The sequence below is a fragment of the Cnephaeus nilssonii genome (genome assembly GCF_951640355.1).
Source record: "Cnephaeus nilssonii genome assembly, chromosome: 1".
Lineage (NCBI taxonomy): Eukaryota > Metazoa > Chordata > Mammalia > Chiroptera > Vespertilionidae > Cnephaeus > Cnephaeus nilssonii.
Window position 1 is genome coordinate 48,997,255 of NC_137072.1, and position 26,083 is coordinate 49,023,337.

The 26,083-nt window shown below is 37.4% G+C and overlaps 1 protein-coding gene across 1 annotated transcript in view; it reads right to left on the reverse strand.

Moving 5' to 3' along the window:
* Positions 1-603: 603 nt before the first annotated feature.
* Positions 604-26,083, reverse strand: part of BANK1 (B cell scaffold protein with ankyrin repeats 1) — a gene marked incomplete at its 5' end in the record, with an annotated part of 309,000 nt that continues 283,520 nt past the window's right edge. Inside the window, 6 exons of the mRNA XM_079774535.1 lie at positions 604-1,023; positions 1,289-1,353; positions 2,543-2,598; positions 3,628-3,657; positions 7,301-7,364; positions 8,729-8,907. Of these exons, the coding sequence (XP_079630661.1) occupies positions 1,294-1,353; positions 2,543-2,598; positions 3,628-3,657; positions 7,301-7,364; positions 8,729-8,907 (389 nt within the window). The 3' untranslated portion in view covers positions 604-1,023; positions 1,289-1,293. The remainder of the gene's footprint in view (positions 1,024-1,288; positions 1,354-2,542; positions 2,599-3,627; positions 3,658-7,300; positions 7,365-8,728; positions 8,908-26,083) is intronic.

Consider the following 26,083-nt stretch of genomic DNA (forward strand, 5'->3'; position numbering starts at 1 on the left):
AAAACATTATTTCGCAAATGTTTCATCCTCTGGAGCAGCAAATGTTTCATCCTCGGCATGCGGCCGCGTGTCATCAGAAATGGCTACGCGTGTCAGTGCTGACACGCGTGTCATAGGTTCGCCATCACTGGTTTAGAAGCTAGAAAAACACCATTTGTGTTTATTCTACTTTATGGGCACTACACAGTGAAATTAATCAAGCTCGCTTGTTTTCAAATGATTTTGGTAGACTCTCTCTGTAACCTGGTAAGCAGAAGAATTTAGTGGTTAATTCTCATGTATGGATTTTGAAAGTCAGACATAGCTTTAAACATTCATTTTATTTGCAGCAATTGTGCATGAACATCATACAATGGGAAATCCACTTTCTATTCTAAGCTAGCAAGGTGTGCCCAAGAAGTAAGTTGGTGAAATTTTAAGTCTTTTAATAAGGAATATAGGTTGTAGAAATATATATTAATATGAGATACAAAAAGTTAGGAAAACAATTTTCTCAGGATTATAAGCAAATAAGCACTAAATAAGGGAAGGTTTCCACAAGCATGCTGTGACAATAGTTGTTCTGAATGTGAGAAATTCAGGAAATGGGCCAAGCACTGCAAAGGCAAATATGTGTTGAACAAATTCGTATTTTCATGGTTATTCCAAGGACAAAAGGAGTAATTTATTAAGGTTAGTGCCTAAAACAGGCCCCATAACTGCTCCAGAGCATTTTATTTTTCTGCTCTTGTTTTCCTTCCATTTTCAAAATAGGAAATAGCTGCTTCAGTGGGAAAGTGCATTGTAAAATGCAAGAATTTCATTTTCAAAGAATGCAATTGCTGGGGCACTCAATTTTAGGCTTGATATACCCATCTGAAGCAGATACAATGTCCATAAATTGTGGCAATAATAAAATCTGAAATCCAGAGGGCTGCTTTTTCTTTCATGGTATAGATTTGCCCTGAAGACAGCAAATCCAAATGCAAGCTTGCTTCACACAGAAAGCACAGTGTCTGCAGATTCTTGTTTCATTATAATAACCTGAAAACGAGATCACAGGAAATGTATCAGTGAATAATGGATCATCAATTGAAATTGATTAGCTAGCATGAAATCACCCCCATACATAAATCTTTCTAAGGAACAATCACCTTTGGCTTGAAAAATACATGGGTTTATTCTTTCAGAAGAAGAAAATGAAATATTTAAGAGTATTCTGTTTGCTAGACAAATGATTCCTTCAAGTTCCTAATAAGGCTGCTTTAGGGTGTTTTTTTAAAAATTTTAATATAGCTGTTTTTCTTACCTTCCTTAGTGATCTTTTCTGCAACAGAAACCAAATTCCTTTTCAACTTGGAGTCGAGCAGGAGGCTAAGAAAACAAAAAAAGATAAAGAACTATCTATTTCTTCATTTTTTAGACTGAGCAAAGAAGCATAATAAAGTCATAGTTGCCTTTCACAGTCACACAAAAACACCTTTGTAGAGGGAACTGACAAGACAATTCTCCATCTTAAAAAGAAAGAATCACTGTAAAGCTTAACTTCATCAAAATCCTGAGTTCAAATTTTATTTCCCAGTGTTGGGAATTTGTATTCTTGTCTCTTATCCAAAATCTTACTCCAAAATGACATGTCATGGTTGTACAGTCCTTTAGCTGGATCTTCATTTGACAAAGATATTTTCATAAATTCCTGGGCCTAGCAGAGTGAGTTTAATGAGTCTATGTATTATAGACTCATTAGGTCTATAGCCCATTGGTGGGTCACAGAATGATCCAGAAATGCAAATACTTCAATCAGTTCTTAAGAGTGAATGGCTTTTATGATTACTTATGACTTATTTGAAACATTAGAGATATTGAGGGTTATTAAAATTTGGTACACTAAAATTGGTTTATTATGAGAAGTTACCAAGGGCTCTAATCCTGGATTTTAGCAAGAAATCCAACTGCCAATGACTTGGAGTAACATTTTCTACATCCCATAATATAGATAGTTGGAATCACAATTTTTATGAAGAAAAATTTGTCTTTAGGTCATTATCAGTATTGTCTTGAACTGATCTGGGTTTTCAATTGCTGCTGTTTTTGTTTAGTGTTATTTTTAACTTCTCATTAGCAATTCATTATTAGTTCACTCTAGAATGTGAAGTAATGCATATTTACATGAACTATATATATATATATTTTCTATAACTAGACATTAAGGACTGTGTACATTGTGAGACAAATATTTTGTGATTATATTCTTACTGCTAAAGATGATGTCTTCATACCTCCTCTAGGATTTATTGGTCCATACTAGTACATGAGGAATTAAGCACACTTTGGCCTCAATGCCTTTTTCCTTTGGTCTAGTTCCTTTCTTGCTTTTTTCCAAATAGTTGATTTCTTTAAATTAATGCTCATGGATTTTGCACACAAATGCTTATGTAAGCTATTTTATTCATATTTTCCAAATGTTTCAAAGCATAATCAGGAGAGAAGGCTCTTATGGTCTTTCTTAACAAAATTCTTTTTTTTTTTGCATTTTATAAAAATCAAGATAAATACAACCTACCTTATTGCCGAGGGGTAGGCTATATAAAGTATTTTCATTGTGGACACGTTCGTTACCTAGAAATACAAACTCTGTTATTATCTCTTTAGTCATTCACACATTTAATGATTCATTCATTCAGCACCTTTAAAAATATGTATATATCCAAAGAGTAGAATACGGGTAAAGAGAAAAATTACTAAAGAGATAAAAGGGCATACCAAAAAGGCACACTTGGCAAGTATGCTATTAATTTCTCCTACCCATAAAGATTCACTTAGGTAGGACACTGAGGAATTGCTTCAGCTCAGAAAGAGTTCAACACCTTTGAATAACAACCCCCACTTGATTATTCCCTCTTCCTTTATTTTTCTTTTCCCCATGTACCAGGATTCGCCAATAGCAAAATACACTTTTTAAGAAAAATGATTCCTAATACCTCCCGTTGGCTCATTCTACTACCTTCCTGACTGTAGCACAGGCTTCCCATTTTCCACCCCAGCCACACTGCTCACTTCTATTGCTTCTCCATCCCCACAGTCAGTGCTTTGGTTCGGTCCATAGACACTTGCTTCTGATTATCCAACAGCTGCCTCGCTGACCTCTATTTCCTCTTTGCTGTCCCAAGATTCTGCGCACATTCCTCCCCATCACACTAAAGTGAATCACTCTCTCAAGTGTTATTTCAATTTCACTGGTTCTATCAATAACTTCCACTCGTCAAACATCAGCTCTTATTTATATATACTGTATCTTTATAGCAATTCCCATGGTAGAATTCTTACCTACATTTTACATATGAGGAAGCTGAGGCCTAAAGAGTTTAAGTGACTTGCCAAAGGTCACAACTAGTAACTTGTAAAGAGCCAGGACAGGGAGAGTTCAAAGTACAAGCTTCTTTTACTATATAACAAGGCCTCTAGCATTGCTATTCTAAAACTTTCCCACAATTTATTGGTTATCAAGTGGTTTTGCATATAAACACAAAATCTATGTGAGATTATACACTGATCTGCCTAATAACATTAGGTTTAATGTGTATTGGAGTTGGTTTACTATGTGTGTTGACTTAGTCCTAAATCCTCCCATACATACCAAGCACTTACCGTTTGGATGGTGCACGATGGTGAGCTTATCTAGAAAATAAAAAGACAAAAACCATCTACTGGGTTTTATATAATATTTATTTTAAGCTTCCTTCTTTTTATTGTTTTTATTGTTACTTATCTTTAAGGTGAGCATGAAATTTCACAATCGGATTTAAAAAATACTAACCTCCATCCACTAAGTGTGAGAAACCATGTCTTTTATTACCTTTGTCTTTTTTTCCTTTCGGTGCTTGTCCCAAGGTATTCTGATTTTAGATATGTTTGACACTTAATAAAAGCTTGCTATTCTGCTTCAATAATCTTTTAGCATGGGCTACTCCATTCTTTTATGAAATTAACATTATTCGGTAATAAGTACATATAGTACAATTCAAACATTTTTAAGAGTATAATTTTGACAAATTTATGCAGCCAGTTAGGAAAGAGAACATTTTCTCCTCCACAGAAAATCCTCTTGTGCCCCCTTACATCAATCCTCACCCCACCAATATTTCTGATAGCCCCTGATCTGATTTCTATCTTTAGTGGATTAGTTTTATCTAGAATTTCAGAGCATACTTCTTTGTGTCTAGCATCTTTCACTCAGTATAGTATCTGTGATTGTTTTTATATCTTTTCCTATTTTGTATGATATATTACCCAACTTAAGTTTAGGCTTAGTCCCACTGAGGGCCTTAGAAAAGACATGGGGCTCTCTGTAAGTCAACCCTGAAAAAAGCATAAAGCCAAGCCTATGTAAGTTCACGTCAGTAATCGAACTCTCTGCTAAAACCAGAATCTACACTCATTCAGATTAGACAGCAGATTACCTATAATGTCTAATACTTAATTTTTTAAAGGCAGAGATATGAAAAAACTGAAAAATATAAATCATAGAAAAGCAAATGAAAACCATCAATAAAAACCTGAGATGACCCGATTGCTGACTTTAGCAAAGATTTTACTGTAGTTCTGATAAACATAGTTAACTTCATAAAAAAATGGTTTTAAGGAGTGAATAACAAAGAAATTTCAGCAAAACATTGAAACTATATAAAATAATGAAATGGAAATTATATAAATTAAAATTATAATAAAAGAAATAAAATTTTATCTGATGAGCTTATCAGCAGATGGGATATAACAGAGTTAATAAAGTTGAACACAAAACAATATAAGTTATTCAATATGATGAACAGGAAGGTAAAAATCGTTAAAAAGAACAGAGCCTCAGAGACATGTATGTAGAACAATATAACACAATGTAGCATGAATATAATTAGAGTCCCAGAGGCGATAGGAGTGAGTTTTGGACAAAACATTTAAAATAATGGCCAAAACTTTTGCCAAATTTAATGTAAACCACCTCTGTACAGTTCCAAGAACTTAAACAAACAAACAAACTCCAAATAGCATAATTGTTAAGAGGACTCCATATAGGAAACTATAGTCAGACTACTTCTAACCAAAATAAATAGATATTCTTGAAAGTAGCCAGAGAAAAAAAATTCGCATTTCATATAGAGGAAAAAGGATAGAAATACTAATTTCTCAGCTGAAATAATGGAGGACTAAATAAAATGTAATAATATCATTGAAGTGCTACAAATAAAAATGACCACTTAGAATTGTAAATCCAGAGAAAATAGCCTTCAAACATTTGTTGAAATAAAGACATTTTCAGGTAAATAAAATCAGAGAATTTGCAGACAGAAAAATTGTAATATAATAAATGCTGAAAATGTTATATAGGGTGAGGGGATATTGGAAACAGAAAATTATACATAGCAGGTAGATGTAAAATATTAGGGAGTTTTTTTTCCTGTGTTCCACATGGATCTTAGAGCGGCTTGGTTTTAGACTTGTAATAGTGGGTCTACAAGTGGGTCCTACTCTAAGTCATGGTCCTTACACCTTACATTTCGTGGCATCACAGCAGAATGCCAGGTATTTTAACTAAGTGTTAAGGAGACCTATCTACTCTGTCTGGGCAGGAACTCAAATATCCCAATATGGCTTTTTTCTAACTCCACTCAAATTCTAGAGTCTGTTCTGCATCCAGTGCCCTCGAAACTGCTACCTTGTGTGCCTCAAGTGGTCTTGCTCTGCAGAGTTCATCTCCCAGCCACAGCTCTGTGGAGTCCCTTGCTCCCTCTGAGGCTACCTCTACACAGCTACTGCTTCAGTGCTCCCTGGTCTTGGATCTTTGTCTCCTCAGTTTAATAGGGCTGCCTTGTTTTGCACAGTTTGTAGCCAGGAAATTAGTCTCTGGGAGTTATGGGAACTACTACAGAAGTTTTGCTTGTCTCTGGGATTCTAGCTTTAGGCTTTCTACTGTCCACTTCTTGAAATCAGTTGTCTCATATTTTTGCCCAGTATTAGTGTTCTGTACAGTGGGAGAATTTATTTGCTACTAGTTACTCCACTTTGGCTGGAAGGAGAGCTAGTAGATTTCTAATTAGGACATCAATGATTAAAAGCATTGACTTTGGATTCAAACAGAAATAGATTTTAGTTTCTAACCTATATGTCTTCAGATGTCTTAGTGTTTCAGAGTCTTAGTTTCCTTATTTATAAATTGGAACTAGTGCCTACTTAAAAAGGTTACTATAGGAATTAATAAGGTAATGTCAAGTGTATAGTAGATAGTCAATAAATATTAGTTACTACTACCACTTAATGTTCCTTAGTAAAATTATTTATTTTGTAATTTTTTACTTTGTTAAAATTTTCATCTCATTCCACATTAGAATGGAAACCTGTAGAACTTAGTTATCTGTTATTTTAGGAGTATTTCTTTTTTAGAAAACATTTCTAAGAGAGCTAGAAGAATTCTCTATGGAAAAGTAGGTAACAAACCAATAATATGAAAAGGGTGACTTTTAACAGGGTGACTTTCAACATGAAGCACTAGCTAAAAGCTATGCAATATTACTGAAAATGGACAAGATGAAAGCTTGCAAGCTTTACTAGTGGTTGTTAGTTTTTAATTATCTGGCAGGAGCAGGGACTTGGGGAAAGAGTGGTCAGATAGTGAGAATACATTTATTTTCAAATTTGGAATGTGTTGTTTATCTTTGGAGAAGATTTACCATCTTAACAATGTTTGATTTGTGTTAACATTAAGATGAGTATTGTTCGTTTTTTGTTTTTGTTTTGCCCTGAGAGCAACTGTTAAATATTAGCAAGGGGAATCTGCATTGCCAAGAAGCAGGCTAGCTGCAGGGGAAGGCAACAGGAAATTTCAATATAAAATGATCCACATGTGGACAGTTGTGAGGACTGACTATATTGAGACTATTTTACCTTATTAAAAAAGTGTGACGCCTTAAAAATGTAATACTCTGTATAAATGACTCCTGTATAAAAACTGGAGCAGAATCATCTTGTTTTCAACTTACATCGAAATCAAAGGAAAAAAGGGTGACTGGCACTTCCTGAATGTCCATTATGGGTCAGAGGAGGTGAAAGCATTTAATATGTTAACTTATTAAACCACTTTCAGCTATGGGTACTTGTTCCTGTTTTGCAGACCAGGAACCTGAGTACCAGGGGTTAGAGGCATTGTCTGGTCACACAGCTGAGAAGTGATAGAGTATGGATATGAAGTCAGGACTGCTTGATTCCAAAGTCCTTGTGTTTTCCCCTTCTTCACACTATCACTTTTGAATAGTAGGTAAGTTGTACTTACCATAGACATTTGCTTCTTCTGGCCTCTTCCCAATAATGCAATCCCGTAGTTGGCGTAGTTTTTCCTAAATGAGGGAACAACCCAGAAACAGAAATCAAGATTTACCCAAATTTTTATGGGTCAAGATGAAACACCAACTACTATAGCCAATTGTTTATTTATTTATTTACTTATTTATTTATTTATTTACTTACTTATTTATGTTTTTATTGATTTCAGAGAGGAAGAGAGAGGGAAAGAGATAGAAACATCAATGATGAAAATCATTGATCGGCCACCTCCTGCACACCCCCTCCTGGAGATGGAGCCTGAAACCTGGACATGTGCCCTGACTGGGAATCAAACCATGACCTCCTGGTGATGGCATTGGCACAGATTGAGAAGCATGGACAATGATCAGTTACAAAACTCTACAACCAGCGTTCTTCACATTTGTTTGGCAAAGTCACTGCTCTTGCTTAGCACTGCAAAGCCTGGACCATGTCTTACCACCAACCCACAGCTAGAGCTGCCCCTCAAGACAGATGGTTTCTGACATGGGGTCATCTCAGATGTACTGGGAAGTCCTTTTGCCTAAACTATGCCCTGTGGATATGACATATTGTTTATACTGTTTTCATGAGCATTGTTTTAAAATAAAAACGGATCCCTTAGGAAAGACAGCATATAAAGTTATTAGTGATTATTTATACTTTGGCCTAAACTAGCTAATTAAATGTGTTTCATCAAATACCTGCCTGACAACTGGTTTCTAAGACACTGGAGCTTTCTGTGATGAGAAGATAAAAACAGTTGGAATGTTTTGGTGGCCTGTGGGATACATAGAATAAGATGCTGATATCCCTCCCTGAGGAATGTCCCCGGGTATATATGGTGCATCTTGTTTTCATTCTCATTGCTGAACCACCTATTCCAATCCCCTCTCAGGATGTAAATTATATTTATAGAAGACAACACTAGTCTTATCTGAAGTGAATGCTCATGGCAGGTTAAAGGGAAGAGAAAATAATACTTCTTACATTGCATTTAGGACTACTGCCTGATATGATTTCAATCATTTTCTTGTTTCAAATCTGGTCTAAATAATACTCTTCTGAATGTTGAACACATGTTCATGTATGGATGAATCACGCTAATTTCATCAATGAGATTCATAAAGCATTCACTCTACTAACGACAGCCTTAGAAGCTGGTTAGGTATTAGCTCTAATGCATTGTGTCTCAGGACTGAATTCACCAGTGGTTTGTAAGCATGCAGTCTGGATATTTTCAACTTTTAATTGGTAGTTTGAACACATCTACTTTTTGTAGCTATTTGAAAACAAACAAACAGTTAACTGTATTTCTTGTGAAGAGTCAACATTTACAAAGAGGCTTGGAGCTCTGTCCATGGGGGAATGTTCCAGAAGGGATTGGGGACAACATTACCTGCTGAATCATTTCCAGGCCTGTCTTTCCCATCTGCCAGTGTTTAAATTTCTCAAGGGCTTGGTCCACAGACAGTTTCCCATTCTTCACTTTCTCCTGCAGGAGGATGAGTTCGTCTTGCCCAGCAGCCAGGCAGCCCCTCAAAGTGGAACAGGCTTGACTCTCTATCCGAGGTCTGTCTGCAATATTAGGGGAGGGTGTTTCAACAAGAAGTCAGTCTATGGCAACTGGAAAAGAAAAACTCTAAGAAACAAGCAGCTTGAGTTTCTTGTTCTTGCTGGTCTAGGAGTAGTTACAGAATAAATCAGTAGACATTGTTAATGATTTTTTTCTAAGGATGGTGGTGCCTGGCACGTAGAGTCATGGTTAAAAATAATGTGTTGCATCTCTGAAAAGAAAGAGAAGAGGAAAAACAGTAGCAAAAGTTCCACCCTGCACTAGCCGTGGGCAGTGCCAACCACATGGTCTTTTTGTGAGGATTCATTTAAAAATGTGCACAGAAATACTTAGCATAGTGCCTGCCACATAGTAAGCTAAATAAAGGTTAACGTTATTATTAAAACTACATATTTGTGGAATAAACACAATCTTTTCAGCTTTGGGAAAAGAGATCTCAACCAAATTCCTAATGTCACAAGAGGGTTAGGAACATTTGAAAGTTTATTCCTAAAAGATTTTAAAATAAATAATTGCAGGTCATTTTGTAGTGAACTGCTTTCTTTTTAAGAGTTTATTTTTGGAGCAGCCCAGGTATTGTTTGCTCAGCACAAAAAACAACAACAAAAAACAACAACAAACGTTAGATGGTCCGATGTTCTGTGTGTGGCTGCTAATGCCTCACGAGAGGCTGCCTCCAGTGCATAGGTGCAGCCATGGGGGACTTTAGTGTTTTATTTGTCCCACGTGGGGTTTGAAGATACACAGGATCCACCTGCAGGCCTTTGGGGTTATTACGTGCTCTTCTCGCCACATCCATCCCTGTCACTCCTGACACTCACTGGATGGATCACACTTGTGCTGCCTGCCTGGCTACAGAACTCATTGGAGTTTGTAGCTTCTCATCCATATATTTCTATGAAGTCCAACATACTCACTGCCTTATCTCAGGAGGGGTGGGGTCACTCAGCAGCAGCAGCACACGTGTTGTGCACTGTCAAATCTAAATATGCCCATAAAGTCTAGAAGCAGAGAATAGGTGGTCCTACCCCTGTGTACTAAGGAGCTGTCCCCTGGAGAAATCACTCCTTACTTGGGGTCCCTTCTTCAAGAAAGAAATAGATCAATGAGACTGTCTCCAGAGCATACAGACAAGGGCAGGGAGACGGCGAGGGCATTCAAATTCTCTAGGAATAAGGATTCTTTGACAGTGTCAGGGTTGGTTAGTCTGGAAAAGAGAAGTTTCTTTGAGCACCTGATGGCAGGTTTAAGTATGTGAAGAGGACTTGAGCCTTGGGGCAGTCTTGGAAGGACTTCTGACGTGGCTCTCAGTTTTGAAAAGAACTCTAGCAGGGCATCTGGGAACAGGGATTCAGAGAGGGTCCCTTTCTGAAAAGATTCCCATGCACCTAAAAATGCTCCGTGGCCCATAATTCCCACGGGACTTCCTTGGCTTGTCTCTTCTCTTCAGAAGTCCTATTTCCCCAGAACTAACAAGATGTCAACAGATTCGGTACTCTAAATCTATTCTTTCAGGGATGACGAAGCATGAAATCCCAGGGGAATTGGAGTTGCTCAAGTCAGCCAGAGGGCTCACTGGTTCAGCAGCCAAAAGCACAGATAACAATTGAGGTCTTGCTCCTTGTACCATGTGCTTTTTATAGGTCTCCACACTCCAGTTCAATTCAGGAGATGCAGTGTGCTGGAGAATTTTACCTGCCATTCCTGCCAGCGTGTGGAGGGTTAGCATCATCATCTAACAGCTATGCTGTTTAACTAGAACCTCCCTTCTATCATCTCTTTGCCTAAATATGAATCCATTTTTATCTCAAGTAACCCATGCATTTTTAAGTAACCCTGAATTTTCTGCTTTTTGTGGAAGTTGTCACAAGAAAAGTCTTCCTGGAAAACTGTACCAACTTCATTTTTGCTATACATGCAGATTTAGCTTAACTAAAAAAAGAAATAATGAATCCTTTTAATAATATTCATTTCAATCACCCCTTCATATTTCAAATTTTAGCTACTAAATTAAAAGTAAGATGATTCTTTTTTGGGGGGAAGAGGATTCAGTCCCCTGTAGTTGTGCAGAGAGAACAAAATAACAAGTCAGGAGCAGCAGAAGTTCTATGTACCAAGTCCCGGAAGTGGGGTGTTCACAACTAGACTAATTTTTCATACATCTGCTTTTACCTTTATTTTCACATGAGAAAGATGAAAGAAAATTGCTTGATAAATTGCTATTAGGCATGATAAGTTGCAAAGGAAAATGATTTAGGCACTTTACTAGGTTTCTTCCCAAGGGTAGGCTAGTCAAACCAAGATGTGCAATCTGTAATTTTAGGTAGGGTGTGCAAAATTGCTTTCTTGTATTTAGATTACTATTTTATGGAGGATGGAAGGATTTTTTCTTTCCTCCCCAATTTTATACATATTGTTAATTTTCAGAAGCATTAGTATGAATTTAACATGCTTTTCCATGGAAAGCATTAGTCAGGCTATGAAGTGTACATACTGCAGACTCTCGGTCTCTTATTGTAAAAGCTTCAAGACAAACTGTAGTTTCTAAAATTTTTTTTTAAATCGCTTCTTGGCCTTTTGGCTAAGATCGAGTGTAAACTTTTAGTTTCTTTTGGATTATTCTCTCTACAACACATTCCATTTGAGCAAATGTAGGTCCTATAAACATCAAGAAACCTACTGTGGTGAGTATATACATCTATAGATTAGGTAAGAAGGAAAATTGGGCTTTTCATTAAAATTCTTTCTCTTTACTCAGTGACTGGCTAGAATATATTTTTACTGAAATTTGGAAAAGAAACAACTTGATTGCCCAACAACAAGGAATGTAAAATATAAAATATTTGCTTAATAAATATTAGGTAATTATTAAAATAACTAGAGGCCTGGTGCACGAATTCGTGCCTGGGTGAGATCTGACTGGCCTGCCCTAACTGGGGCCGATAGGGCTGGGCCGGGGGGGAGGGGCTGCATGTGATTGGCCAGCTGGCCCCGCCCCTGATCGGGGTGGGGGTGGGGCAATCGGGGCAGCAGTGCACCTCAAAGCAAAGGGTCATTCTGGCGTTCTGGTTGCTTGGCTTTTATATATATAGATAGCAATAACTAAAAAGACCATGTGGCAACATGAAAGTGCTTATTATGTAATGATAAGTATAAAAGTGTAAAAGCAACATAAAAATAGTATATAGAGTAAAATTTTAACAATATCAATGTCGTGTATATAATAAAGCATAGGAGAACATTTTTAAAGATGATATCAGTTGATATCAGTTGCAGTTGCTCTGATCAGAGGTGATAACTTTTTTTTTCTAATTTCCAACACTATAATACTATGTTGTTTTCACAATAAAAAACATCTTCCACTTTGCTAATGGGGTTACCCATGGAATCCATGCCAGATAGAGTATACTTTATCGTATTGTACCATCTTACCAAATTATTTTGGGGGCAATTGGAAAGAACTTGTCAATAATAGTACTTGGAGAATCAGTGATCAAGATTTGAATCTGAAGTTACCGTTTTGTTCTATAGCCAGGGCATTGGCAGGTAAATAAGCTCAGGTCCACATGCTCAGACTAACAAATACCAGGAATGTAGACTTATTTGTAAGTTCCAAGCAAGTCTCCACATTTCCTTAATGTAGGGCTGCATATTAACAAAGAGTCTGTCCTTGACTAAACTTTGGCCCGACCAAGTCCTTTTCCAAAGGACGCTCACCTTTGTACTTCCATGTTTATCTTTGTGTTGCCTAATTTCACAGGAATTATGCTAAGCCAGAATCTCCCCCTCCTGATATCTGATCAACCTCAATATTTGATCAGTTTCCTTATCGTACATCATCCCCCAGGTAATGTCTGATCACCTGCCAGCCTTCAGCAGGAACCCTACTAGGTCAATTTAGCCAGAATCCCTCTTAACCGTGATGTTTTCCCTTGGTAATTTTCCATCCATTCCCTGCCCCTTCCACACACTCTACTGCTTGGCTATAAACCTTTTTATATTCAGACTAGAGGTCCAGTGCATGAAATTCGTGCATGGGTGGGGGTCCCCTCATCCCAGCCTGCACCTCTCCAATCCAGGACCCTTGGGGGATGTCTGACTGCTGGTTTAGGCCCAATCATGGGGATCGGGCCTAAACCAGCAGTCGGACATCCCTCTCACAATCCGGGACTGCTGGCTCCTAACCGCTCACCTGCCTGCCTGCCTGATAGCCCCTAACTCCCCCCCCTGCCAGGCTGGTCGCCCCCAACTGTCACCCCCTGCTGTCCTGGTCACCCCTCATGGCCCCCCCCTGCTTGCCTGCTAACCCCCACTGGCCTGGTCACCCCTCACTGCCCTCCTCTGTAGGCCTAATAGCCCCTCACTGCGCCCCTGCCATCCTGGCCCCCCCAAAAGCCTCCCCTGCTGGCCTGGTTGCCCCTCACTGCCCCCCTCTGCCAGCCTGGTCACCCCTCACTGCCCCCCTGCTGGCCTGGTCACCCATCACTGCCCCCCCTGCCGGCCTGGTCACTGCCAACTGACCCCCTCTGCTGGCCTGGTTGCCCCACACAGCCTGCTGTTCAGTTGTTTGGTCATCCCTCACTAACCCACCTGCCATCCTTGTCACCCCACACAGCCTGCTGTTCGGTCGTTACTAGGAGGGTGTCCTGACCAATTTGTGTATTTTATTAGTATAGATATGAGACCAATGTCTCCTCTACTGCAAAACCACACTGCAGTGGTCCCTGTAGGTAAACCATAGTCCTTCTTACTGTTTTGACAATCATCCAAATAATATTTTCATTGAGAATTATCTTTGAACATGACCTTTACATTACCATTTAGAAAATAAAGTACTAAAAGACAAAATGACTATCACTTAGTGTTAGTGTTAGAAACATTTTAGTGTTTCTCCTTTTTTTTTTTAAACCCTCACCCAAGGATATTTTTCCCATTGGTTTCTAGAAAAAGATTGAAAGGGAGGGGGAGAGAGAGAGAGAGAAACATCAATGTGAGAGACACATCAATTGGTTGCCTACTGGGGCTGGGGAACCTGCAACGGAGGCACGTGCCTTTGACTGGGAATCGAACCCAAGACCCTTTGGTCCATAAGCCAATGCTCTAACCACTGAGAAAACTGTCCAGGGCTAGTGTTTCTCCTTTTTAATTGTACAGTTATTTTATTTTCCTAAATTGGGCTGATATTTTTCCTGCTCTTTTTTCTTATTCATATAACCTAAGAATGTTTCCATGCCACTAAGTATCCTTTGAAATGTGTTTTAGTGGCTATGTCTCAAAGTTTGTAGAGTCAATACAGTATTTAACCATTCTGCTACTATTGCTATTTTTTATTCTTTCTACAATTATATATTCTTACTTAAAAGTCTTTTACATAAATCATTGGCTGTTATGCTGTTAATTGTCTTAGAACAGACTCCTAGAAGTGTAATTTTTTTTAGTTTAAACACTTGTAAAGGTATTAATACTTAGAGCCAATCTGCTTTCCTGGAAATGTATTGCTATATTCAATCTCACTGAGATGATGGAGTGCCTCACTTTTGCACTTGTGGTAATATTTTGCATTATTTAAGTAAAAAAAAAATCACAAAATCTTAATAATTTTATAATCTAAACCTTTCTTTCACTGCTAGTGAATGTCATGCCAATATAACACTAAGCACTGTGTAAACACTGCAGAAGTAGCAGACTTAAATGACATTTATGGCAGGAGGTGCTGCATTAATCTTTTTATTTTTCTAAACGATTGCCTGATTTCAGCTCTGTTTTTCTATCTATCTATTATCTATCTATCTATCTATCTATCTATCTATCTATCTATCTATCATCTATCATCATCATCTATCATCTATCTATCTATCTATCTATCTATCTATCTATTATCTAATTTTCTTTGTGAATTTAGAAGCAGTCTTCCAAACTGTTGTCTCCTCCCTCCCCCCCCCCCAAAAAAAAATATAAATCCTTTCAATCTTTTAAAAATGATTGGGATTTTATTAAATCTATAAATCATCTTAGGAAGAATTTAGACTATCTATTTATGCAGAAAAATGATGTTCCTCTTTCCTAGTGGGAACTTTTTGTGTTTTCAATGTATAGCAAATATGTTTTCTTTATCTTGTTCCTAGCCTTAAGGAGAATAGCTCTACTCTTGAACTAGGAAGATATTTCTAAACATGCTAAGAAATCATCCATCTTTTTATTATGTAAGATTTTTAAAAATTATGAATAAACACTAATGGTTTATGTCTTTTTCATCATTAACTGAAATTATCATGTATTCTTTCTTAATGAAATAACTAGCGTATTAAATTAATATTTCTACTACATGGGGTGGTTCATATGATAAAAAAAAATCTTTTACTTGAGTTTGAAATAACCCAGTGGCAAAACTCACCCCTGATTATTTTTTGAGTTAAAACATTCCTTAGTTATTAATCTAGCAATATTTTTTAAGATTTCTTTTTTTACCTGTTTTTTAAGTATAAATTAAGTGTATTTATTTTTAAAGTACGTTTTATTATTCAAAGCAGTTTCAAATTCATATTAAAATTGAAAAGAAGGTTTCCCATCTACCTCCTGCCCCCACACATGCATAGCCTCCCCCATTGTCAATATCCCCCTATCAGAGTGGTACATTTGCTACAATTGATAAACTTATATTAATACATCATTGTCACCTGACATAATTTTGTGAATTAGTATTTCTCTTTAAAAAGTCATATACTTTCATATCCAAGAAAAAAATAATTCCTTTGATTCTGTATACTTTCATGGTGCATTTTTTTTCCCAATTGGTGTTTTCTCTTGATTAGATTTGCCAGAGGACTTGCTAATTTCCTCTTTTTAAAAATAAAATTTTAGATTTACTCAACATTTATTGTGTTTTCACATATGAATTTTTCAAATTCTACCATTATTTTTCCATTTTTATTATATTTATTTCACTGGCTTCATTCCCTAATGTTTTTCTAAAGTGTCTGTTTCCTGTCTTCCTTCTCCTCTGTAATAACTACAGTTTTAAGGCTCTGATGTTGGCTCTGCTTATAAAGTGTGTAGGTCTGTTTTCTAAGCAGTCAATTGTGTTTTAATTTTCTTTGCCTTCAGAATTTTTTCAGTTGTTTTTATTTTAATTTTTGTTATTAATACTTTAAATATTGTATTGAGATCACAAAGTATGTTAAATATATACTATTAAGTTTATTTTATCAGCTAGCATATTAAATTATCAGTTGGGGATCTTGAAAGTGTACATTACATTAAGTACAAACATTCTAATTTTTATATGCCCCCTTTTATTTATATTTTTTCATTTTTACTACTTTACCAAAGATTCAAAGTGTTTATAACCTTTCACTACTACTGTGGTTATGTCAGGTTCTTTTATTTTATCACATTTTATTTAAGTATTTTAATCCTTTAATACTTGTCACATAAAAGTATGTGAATGACATGCTTTTATCTGAATTTTAAAATTTAAATAAATAGAATGATTTTCTTTGTCTAATAAGTACTTTTGCCATGAATTCTATTTTTTTCTAAAATTAAGATTGAAACAACTCCTTCGTTTCTGTTTCTTTAAGCAATCATTACTCACCATTAATTTTCAAATTTTCTTTAGTGATTTTTGGCAATGTATCTTTTTAAAACAACAGAGTTTGATTTTGTCTGTTATCCAAATTTGAGTCTGTGTCTTTTGTAAAAGAGAACTATAAATTTGGACCTGATAGATGGGGGTACAAATCTCACCTCTGCATCACCCCACCTTTGTCAACATCAGTTTTTCTGTCTTTAAAATGTGTATAAACTTGCTTTGAGGCACAAGCAAAAACCCAGGAAGTCAAGAGATAGTTGTTATTATGATTACCTGGATAGACATTATAGTAGGTGATTATAAATAGGGGTTTAAGAGTAAAATGGAATTAAATTCACATTTGACCTCTACCACTTATTAGCTCTGTGAACTTGGTTACATAACCAATCCTTCTTAAATAAAAGAAAATATCTATCTCATAAGATAGCCATGAGGACATAATGAGCTATTGTATATAAATGCTTAACACAGTGCCATTTGTCCTCAACGATTGTTACTGCTCTGTGAGGATGTTCAACTGACACATGTATTGTCATAGCTGTTGTTCTTATATATAATCTGGTTTTGTATACTTTTTTGTGCCATTACTTATAGTTTTTTACTTTTTTAAAAATTTATTTTATTGATTTTTTACAGAGAGGAAGGGAGAGGGATAGTCAGAAATATCGATGAGAGAGAAACATCGATCAGCTGCCTCCTGCACACCACCCCCCCCCCCCCTGGGGATGTGCCCACAACCAAGATACATGCCCTTGACTGGAATTGAACCTGGGACCCTTCAGTCCACAGGCCGACGCTCTATCCACTGAGCCAAACCAGTTAGGGCAGTTTTTCACTTTTTAAGTAAAGACTATATATATATCATCTATACTAATAAAACGGTAATATGCTAATTAGACTGGATAGAACTGACGTCTTCCGGACAAAGTTACAGTGGCGGGGGCTGAGGCACAGGTGGTTAGGGGTGATCAGGCAGGCAGGCAGAGTGGTTAGGGGTGATCAGGCAGGTGAGTGGTTAAGAGCCAGTGGTCCTAAACATCTGGACAGATGACCGAACAACAGACTAGGGTCCAGGCTGGGTGCGGCAGAAGTTAGTCCTGGGTCTCAGTGGTGTGGCGGGAGTCAGTCCTGGGTCCTGGCTGCCCGTGATGCGGCGGCGGGAGGGAGCTGTGGGAATGGAGCCATGCTGCCATTGGCCTGGCCTCTGGGTCCCTCCTCCCACCCACAGGCTCCAGGGAACCAGAACCATGCTGCAATGGGACTGGACCCTATCCGAGGGGTCCTGGATTGTGAGAGCGTGCAGGCTGGGCTGAGAGACACCCCCCCCCCCAGCACATGAATTTTCGTGCACCGGACCTCTAGTTTATGTATAATTATGTAATATTAAGTGATTTGGAAGGTACATACTCTATTTATTTTAAAATAGTGGTTACTTTTCTAAATTTTAGAGATTTTTTTTTACCTTATATTGTTTTATTAGTAAAATCACAAATAAAAGGGCATGATTTTATTTTTTTCATTTCTTCTAGTTTTAGACATTTTTATAGTATTTGAGAATTAGATCCATATTATTATAATAAAATTATGATTTGATGCATTATGTATTTGTTCTTTATCACCAATGTTTTACATTCACATGGTTTATAAATAAATTTATAATAATTACTTAAATTGAATCCCATGGAAAGGAGTTTTTAGGGTTAAAATAGGCAGGTTTAGGAAGTTTTAGGAATTAGGGGGTCCATGGGGAGAATCACAGGGCTGCAAAGCTGGGAGCTGCCCAAAAGTATACATTCACAGAATAATAGAGCTTCAGAAGGTGTACATTCACAGAATTATAGAGCTTCAGAAGGTATACATTCACAGAATAAGAGAGCTTCAGAAGGTATACATTCACAGAATAAGAGAGCTTCAGAAGGTGTACATTCACAAAATAAGAGAGCTTCAGAAGATGTACATTCACAGAATTATAGAGCTTCAGAAGGTATACATTCACAGAATAATAGAGCTTCAGAAGGTGTACATTCACAGAATAAGAGAGCTTCAGAAGGTATACATTCACAGAATAATAGAGCTTCAGAAGGTATACATTCACAGAATTATAGAGCTTCAGAAGGTATACACTCACAGAATTATAGAGCTTCAGAAGGTATACATTCACAGAATTATAGAGCTTCAGAAGGTATACATTCACAGAATTATAGAGCTTCAGAAGGTATACACTCACAGAATTATAGAGCTTCAGAAGGTATACATTCACAGAATTATAGAGCTTCAGAAGATATACATTCACAGAATTATAGAGCTTCTGAAGGTATACATTCACAGAATAAGAGAGCTTCAGAAGATATACATTCACAGAATTATAGAGCTTCTGAAGGTATACATTCACAGAATAAGAGAGCTTCAGAAGGTATACATTCACAGAATAAGGGAGCTGCCAGAGGGCATACATTCATAAAATAAGGAGGCTGGGAGCTGCAGAAGGTATATATTCACAGAATAAAGGAAAGGAAGCCACTCATTCAGAGAGGGAAGAAGAAGGCCAAAGAGAATAGGAAAACAATAAGGGAGAAGAAGAGGGGAACCTCAGGTGAGGTTTGAGCTCTGAAGCTGTTATAGTGACCAATCAAAGGGGATATCAAGACACAAAGAAATGCAGCCTTAGAAAAGAAGGACTTAGTGGGTCTCTATCCCCACATGGGAGTCTGTGCTTGTTTCTCAATAAATTTCCATCTTTTCCTACACCGCCTTTTGTCCATGGTTTCATTCTTCGACTCTACCTGGACAAGAACCAGGGACGCCATCATGGCATCCTGCCCAGGGGAACCCCATGCGTTCCAGTTCAATTTTTGTGTTTCACCATGTTTTAGTGAATTAATTTCTCAGTACAAATTCTTTAAGACCATGACTTCTTTTTTGAGCTATTTATTTCCTTAATCTCTCATTTACTTAGAATATTTTTCTGGTAACAATTTTATGATGACATAGAAACGTTATCCTTTCTGAAACCTTAGATATCCAAATTATATATTTGTTTTCTTCTGACAAAACAAAATACCTGACTAAATATAAACATAAGTAACAATCTTTTCCCAATAAAATGTGCAGTCCTTTAGTTCAAAGTTTTGTTATATAGATTATGTAATTTTAAACTGATTTTTATTTTTTAAAAGAAAATCTAAGTTAAAATATTTCCTCAGTACTTTAGGATTGTTTCTTCACCTTTATAGTTTAAAAGATTTGCTAGGGTGCTTTTAAATCTAGATATATTTCTTTACTTTTTTTGGATCATAGTGAGCACAGACCATCAACATATTCCATTTCCCACTACCTCGTTCTCCAAAGCTTCGTTTATCTATTTATTTATTGTATTGTCTAACCTATTTTAAATATATCTATTATACAAGAGTTGGGTCTCTGTTCTCTGTATCCTTTGTTTTCAGCCTTTCCATGTACTGAGAACAAACCCTTCTCCAATTACTTCTCTATTTCAATAATTGATTTCACGCACTGTCAGCCTTTTTGTTGTGACCAATGTGGATTTTAGTTTCCTATTGAAATTTTAGCTTCTAACTTGTATTTTTATTATACTTTCTCTTGCCACTGATCCCTTTTCTTCATGTCACATGGTTCATCTCATCCTGCCCTCTTATAAAAAATGTCTTTTACCAGCTCACTTTCATCTCAGCCTGAATTTAAAGGCTCACATACTTTTTATAGTTTAGTGTCTTAGAACATTTTATAAAAAGATAAAATGTTTTAAAAAGTTATAAATTGTTAGTTGAAGTGTGTGTGCGCGTGTATGCGTATGTGTGTGTGTGTCTGTATGTGTGTGTGTGTTTCCCATTATCTCCATGTTAATACCTTGGCACTTTGTGGAAGACATGGCAATCTTACTCACTATAGAACTATTTACAGAAGTTATCCCGAGTTTCCAAGATGAAAAGTTCCTTCCTTTCCTCTGGAGTAATTTTTTACGTTCTCATATTATTTGACCTTCTTGAAAGAGAACACATCTATAGAATCATGTTCACCAAGAGACTTAGTGTTTATTTATCCTCTGAGTCTATTCCTTGTGTTCAGATCAAACTTTGATTTCTACTCTAGGACCGCAGAGGTCTTTGGTAGGTGTGGTTCACAGCTCAAGATCCCAGCGTGTAGCAGGCTTTTGTCTAGTGCAGCTTTGTCCCCTGCAGGTGGGCCATGATTCTTTGGCATTACGTACCGACAGGTCTGCAATCCTAGCTCCCTGCATAAACTACTACCACACCTCTTCTTCACCATCCCTCCACCAGAGTTCTACTTCAGGCTCTTACGAGACAAAATGTCACATGAAACACCTCCTCTCACTTTCTACCGAGGGGACTACTCTTTGCATGTACACAGAAAGACCAGAGCTGGAGAGGGCAGAACGTTTACAAATTAGCATCTGTGTGAGTGATGGCTGTGGATCAGTTGGGGGACTACTGACTTCATTTGTTTCAATCTTTTCAGTCTTAGAATCAATTGGAATAGTTCCAGCCTCTAGCATTAGATTTTTCTGGTCTTTGTTTTCACTGTTATTAAAAATTCCATCTTACTGATGCCTTGTCTCCACAAGTATTTTTGAGAAGGCCACACTGTGGGCTGTTGACACATCACTATTTTAGACAAGAACTCAGCTATTACATTTTTGCCAGGTATAAATTTAATAAAAAAAGCTTTTGTGAACAAAATGGCAAATGGAAATGCAAGTTATACTGAAAAACAGAACTGAGTCCATTATTCTTTTATGGAGTACAAATGACCACATTTTGAAAATTGTCTTTTTTTTTCTTTTTAATATATCTAGTACTGGCAAAAACAGCTTCATGAAAATACCTCAGAGACCAGTATTCTCTTTCCCCAAATAAGGGTAATGCCATCCACATTTTCCCAGGTCTCCTACTTAGAGAGAGTTTATTCTTTAACATTTATCAAACTGCTGCAGCACTGGGCGCTTAGAGAACACACCAGATATATTCTCTGACTATATCTTTCCCAAGAGCATGAACACCATGAAGGCCAGCCAATAACGATTGTGCAGTCTGTAGAGAAGAATTAGTGGGCAGAGACTGCACCAGGGATTGCAAACTCATAAACCCACAGGGGCCAGGGAGATAGAAATACAGGGCAGAGAAGGCTCAGTGCTTGCTTATTAAACACACCCAAATAGTCTTCATTATCACAAATAACTATCTTCTTTTTCATGTTTTTATGATAACATGAGTCTCTTGATATGTTTTTTTATTTTGCCATTTGGATAGAATTATAATTTTAGAGAAATGTGTCTCAAAATAATAAAACAATAAGGAAAGCATGTTAACAAATGATAATAGCAAAAGTCGTTTGTAGCAAATGATATAATTACATGATAGGAAATGGCTGGAGATTTGAATGAAACATGGGTTTAAACATGGCAAAAACATGGGTTTTAACATAGCAAACATTAAAAAATTATTTTGGAAATATATTTAGAAGCCAAATTTGACCCTATGCCTCTGAAATAGTTTCTTTTGGTTAGATTTTTTTTGTATGTTGGTCTTGAGATTATTGCTCATTCTCATTCTCATGTGTTCTACTTTAGCCCATGTTTACGGTCAGACTTAACCAAACACATTTTAGAACCTCTACAAACAGTTCTTATGCCCATCTAAGGCTGGGAATCACTGTACAGGCATCTGGTTAGGGTGGATGTGCTCCCTCCCCTCAACTTAACCCCACCCTCAAAGAGAGGGTTTGCCTTTCAAGAGCAATAGCAACAACATTTCCTTGATTCAATTCAGTGCTGAGTATTGAACAGTGTGGCTGAGATCTGTGATGTGACTCATGATCACAGTGTGGCAGTTAAGATGTTAAGAATGCTAAACCTCATTAGTTGCCATGTGCCATGTCTGAAGTAGGACTACATTAATAAAATGGGGCTGATTCTGAGGATAGAAAAGGCCCCTTGGCTGCTGGAAACTATCCATTGTCAACACTATCATGAAAGTGCAACAAGGAACTTGAGAGGCTGATGAATCGTGAGCTTTAGCAAGGGCTAACGCTATGCACCAATTGTTCTGTCGAGATAATGGTGGCTCAAGCAACTTCCTGACTTAATAGCCTTTAAGTAAATCTTTACTAATATTTGAGATAGTCTGTCTGCTACCAGATTGCCTGCCTAACTGAGGGCAAGATGTGTATTATAAAATTGAATAAAAGCTAGCAGGACCAGGGCTCTGGGGAGCCTCTCCACTAGAGAAAGGTTTCTGCCTGGCCACCAAGCCTTCTAAATTCATATTTTTTGTCTAGTGCTTTCATTTGTGTGTGGTCCCTTTTCCAGATCCTGAATCCTCCTTGCAAAAGGTTGTGGCATTCTGGTGCCTAAAGTGGGGCATCTGGATAAGAAGATTCGCCTGAGCAAAAAACGAAGACAAAAGGAAATTCACCAGAAAGGTGGGAGGTTCACCAAAAAGGTAGGGAAACTCATTGCACATAAAGCCTATGCCAGCTTCAGAGTTGCGAACCATAAGTGGGCAGGAACGTCTTTTATTTCAGCCAGGCTATAATGGGGAAGAATTTGAGTAAAAGGCAAAAACATCATTGTAAATTTTTAGCCTGGCTGCACAAGGATAAAGGAATTATAATGTCAAAAGGTACTCTCTTAAATAAGGCTCAAGGAAAACAAATGCCCTTGTCATCTTTAACTAAGTGGGCTCTTGTTCTAACTGCATTATACCCAATTCATATTGGGGATCAAAAATCTGTAATACCTAAGGCCCCAGATCCTCCGCCTCTAGTGTGTAAAGGCTCAACAGCTAGAGAAAATGGGGCTAATGGTTCTTTTACAAAAGGAATCCTTAAAGCTTTGTCTGAAAATTACCATATAATGCCTTGGAACAAGCAGATTTTAGCTAAAGCAACTTTAGATGCCAGTCAATGCTATGGAAAGCAGAATATAATAAAATCTGTGAACAACAGGCTGAGATCCAGGCTGCATTCTGGCTTCAAGTTCCAGGCAATATAAAACATCTAAAAAACCATGAAAAGAACTCTCATTAATTAAGTCTTGTCTATGTGTTATGGGTGCTCGCCTGTTAATTGTTGTTTTATCTATTTTTGTTGTTTGGTTTAAATTGTTTATTGTTAATCTATTAAGCATGCCTTTAATTTAATTTAATTTAATAGAAAAGAAACATTAAATGGCCAGGCCATTACAAAATTTCCTCAGAGCAAACAGAATGTGGTATGGGGAGAGAGAGAATATGAGCGGTACACATGGCTGATAACACAGGTTCTAAGAAAATTCCATAGACAAAGGGAGGTAACTAAAAAAGACCCACACCCATTAATTACCCCTTGTTAACATTTGGTTGAGGATATGCTTGTGTATTTCCAGGAAACTTCTCCAAGCCCGTGTGGATTCCTGCAAGAAATATTAAACTTCAACATGGATCCGAGGGAGGAACTGACCAGATTAATGAAGACCTTGCATTTGGAACCACACCCTGTACCTGCAGCTGCAGACAATTGACTACTCCATCCACAGATAGCAGTAGCCCCAAGCAACACACTGAAGATAAGGAGTGGTAGGAGAATCAGGATGACAAACAGTCTGGAGATGACCTGGGGGATGGTGAAGAAGACGGTCCAGAAAGCTGAGCAAATTTGTGAGGAGACCAAAACCCCAAGAATGCCTGAGAACATTTTTCTTGCCATGCTAGCAATCATCAGTTGTCCAGTAATACTACCAGGGGCAAATGGGAAAGTACATTGGACTTATGTTCTTGACCCTCCATGGGTAAGACCCCTTACTTGGGCTGATCCCCCACCTAGTGTAGTCACCAATAATACCAAGCACCTTGGTCATCCAGGAGGACCACAGGTGGGACAAGGAATTATATGGGCAAAGTGTAATTACAAGCCACCCAGCTTCCCTTTTGTATGACACAAAATCCAACTACTGCTCCTTTGTGTGTAGAATTAAAGAGAGGTTTCTGGCTAGCATGGACACCAAAGGAGGGGAAAGCAAAAGCCCAAATACATCTACTATCACTACTTGCTCCTGGGAGAGGTACAAAAAATGTAACATTACTAAGACATCTCTCCATTAAGCCTTTATGTAAAAAGTTTTATGAATGGCACCCCACCAAGGAAGAAATTAATTGGCAAGACTGTTATAGTGATCACTCCACCAGCAGAAAATTTAATAACAGTTTTCCCTTTGTGGATTGGAGCCCCTAAGGGTCTGCATATAGTAACAATCGCACCCTAAAATGGAAGGGGACCGCATCCTATCTATATGTTGAAGCTAATCACTCCATCACATGGTATGGAGGAGGATTTGTTGGATCTCAATTACAACATGATAATTGGCCCCTATAAAACACACAATGTAAATTAGCTGCTGCACTTGCACCTATAAAATGGTATATTTTTAACTATAGCTCAGATAATTCCATTCGTACCTTATGGGAAACTCCCACTAAGAGAGTATTTGCCACTGCTTGTGTATTTGATCCTTTTGTTCTCCTCTCAGGCCCCATCCAGATGTGCCTTAATGCAACAAGCCATCTGTATGAGGTGTCATGCACAGGCTACACACTATCCCATTGTATTAATTCTACATTCCAAAAAGATTCCCTCATGATTTCAAAATAACCTGCTTTTGCTTGAGTTCCTGCTAACCTAACTGAGCCTTGGGAATCTCATCAAACCTACAAACTGTTACATGACCTGGTAAAAATCTTAAAATGACAAAAAAGATTTCTTGGAATGTTAATTGCAGGATTCTTTGCTCTTGTAATGTTACTTACTTCTGTGGGAATTGCTGCTTCATCCATGGTACAAACTGTTCAAACTTCTCAGTTTGTACAACAAGTTAAGGAAAATGTAACTAAGACCTTGTCTATACAAAAAAGAATTGACAGCAAGTTTGAGATAGAATTATCAGCACTAAAGTCTACAGTTTTGTGGATGGGTGATAAAATCCACAGCCTAGAGCAAAGAATATCCTTACAGTGTCATTATTATTTTTCCCAGATTTGTGTTACCCCTGTTCCCTATAATAGTACCTTATATCCTTGGGAAGCAATAAAATATCACCTTCTTGGTTCTTGGGGTAAAGGTAACACAACCCTTGATATTTTAGAATTACAACAGCATATTGTACAATTATCCCAGGCAAACTTACAAATTAATTTCTTAGATGCCTGGAGCAATTTAAAAAGGACATGAAAGAATTTAATCCTTTTCACTGGATCTCCTTACATTTGACTCTTAGCATAACCACTATTGCCTGTCTTATTCTTGTTCTTATATGTTTATTTCTAGTCTGCAGATTTGGAATGAAGCGTCTTAAAAGGACTCAAGCCCTTCAGGTGGCATACACTTTTCAAGATTTATTAAGAAAACGACAAGGGGGACATGCTGGAAACTATCCATTGTCAACGCTATCATGAAAGTGCAACAAGGAACTTGGAAGGCTGATGAACCTTGAGCTTTAGCAAGGGCTAAAGCTATGAACTGTTCTGTCAAGATAATGGTGGCTCAAGCAATTTCCCGACTTAATAGCCTTTAAGTAA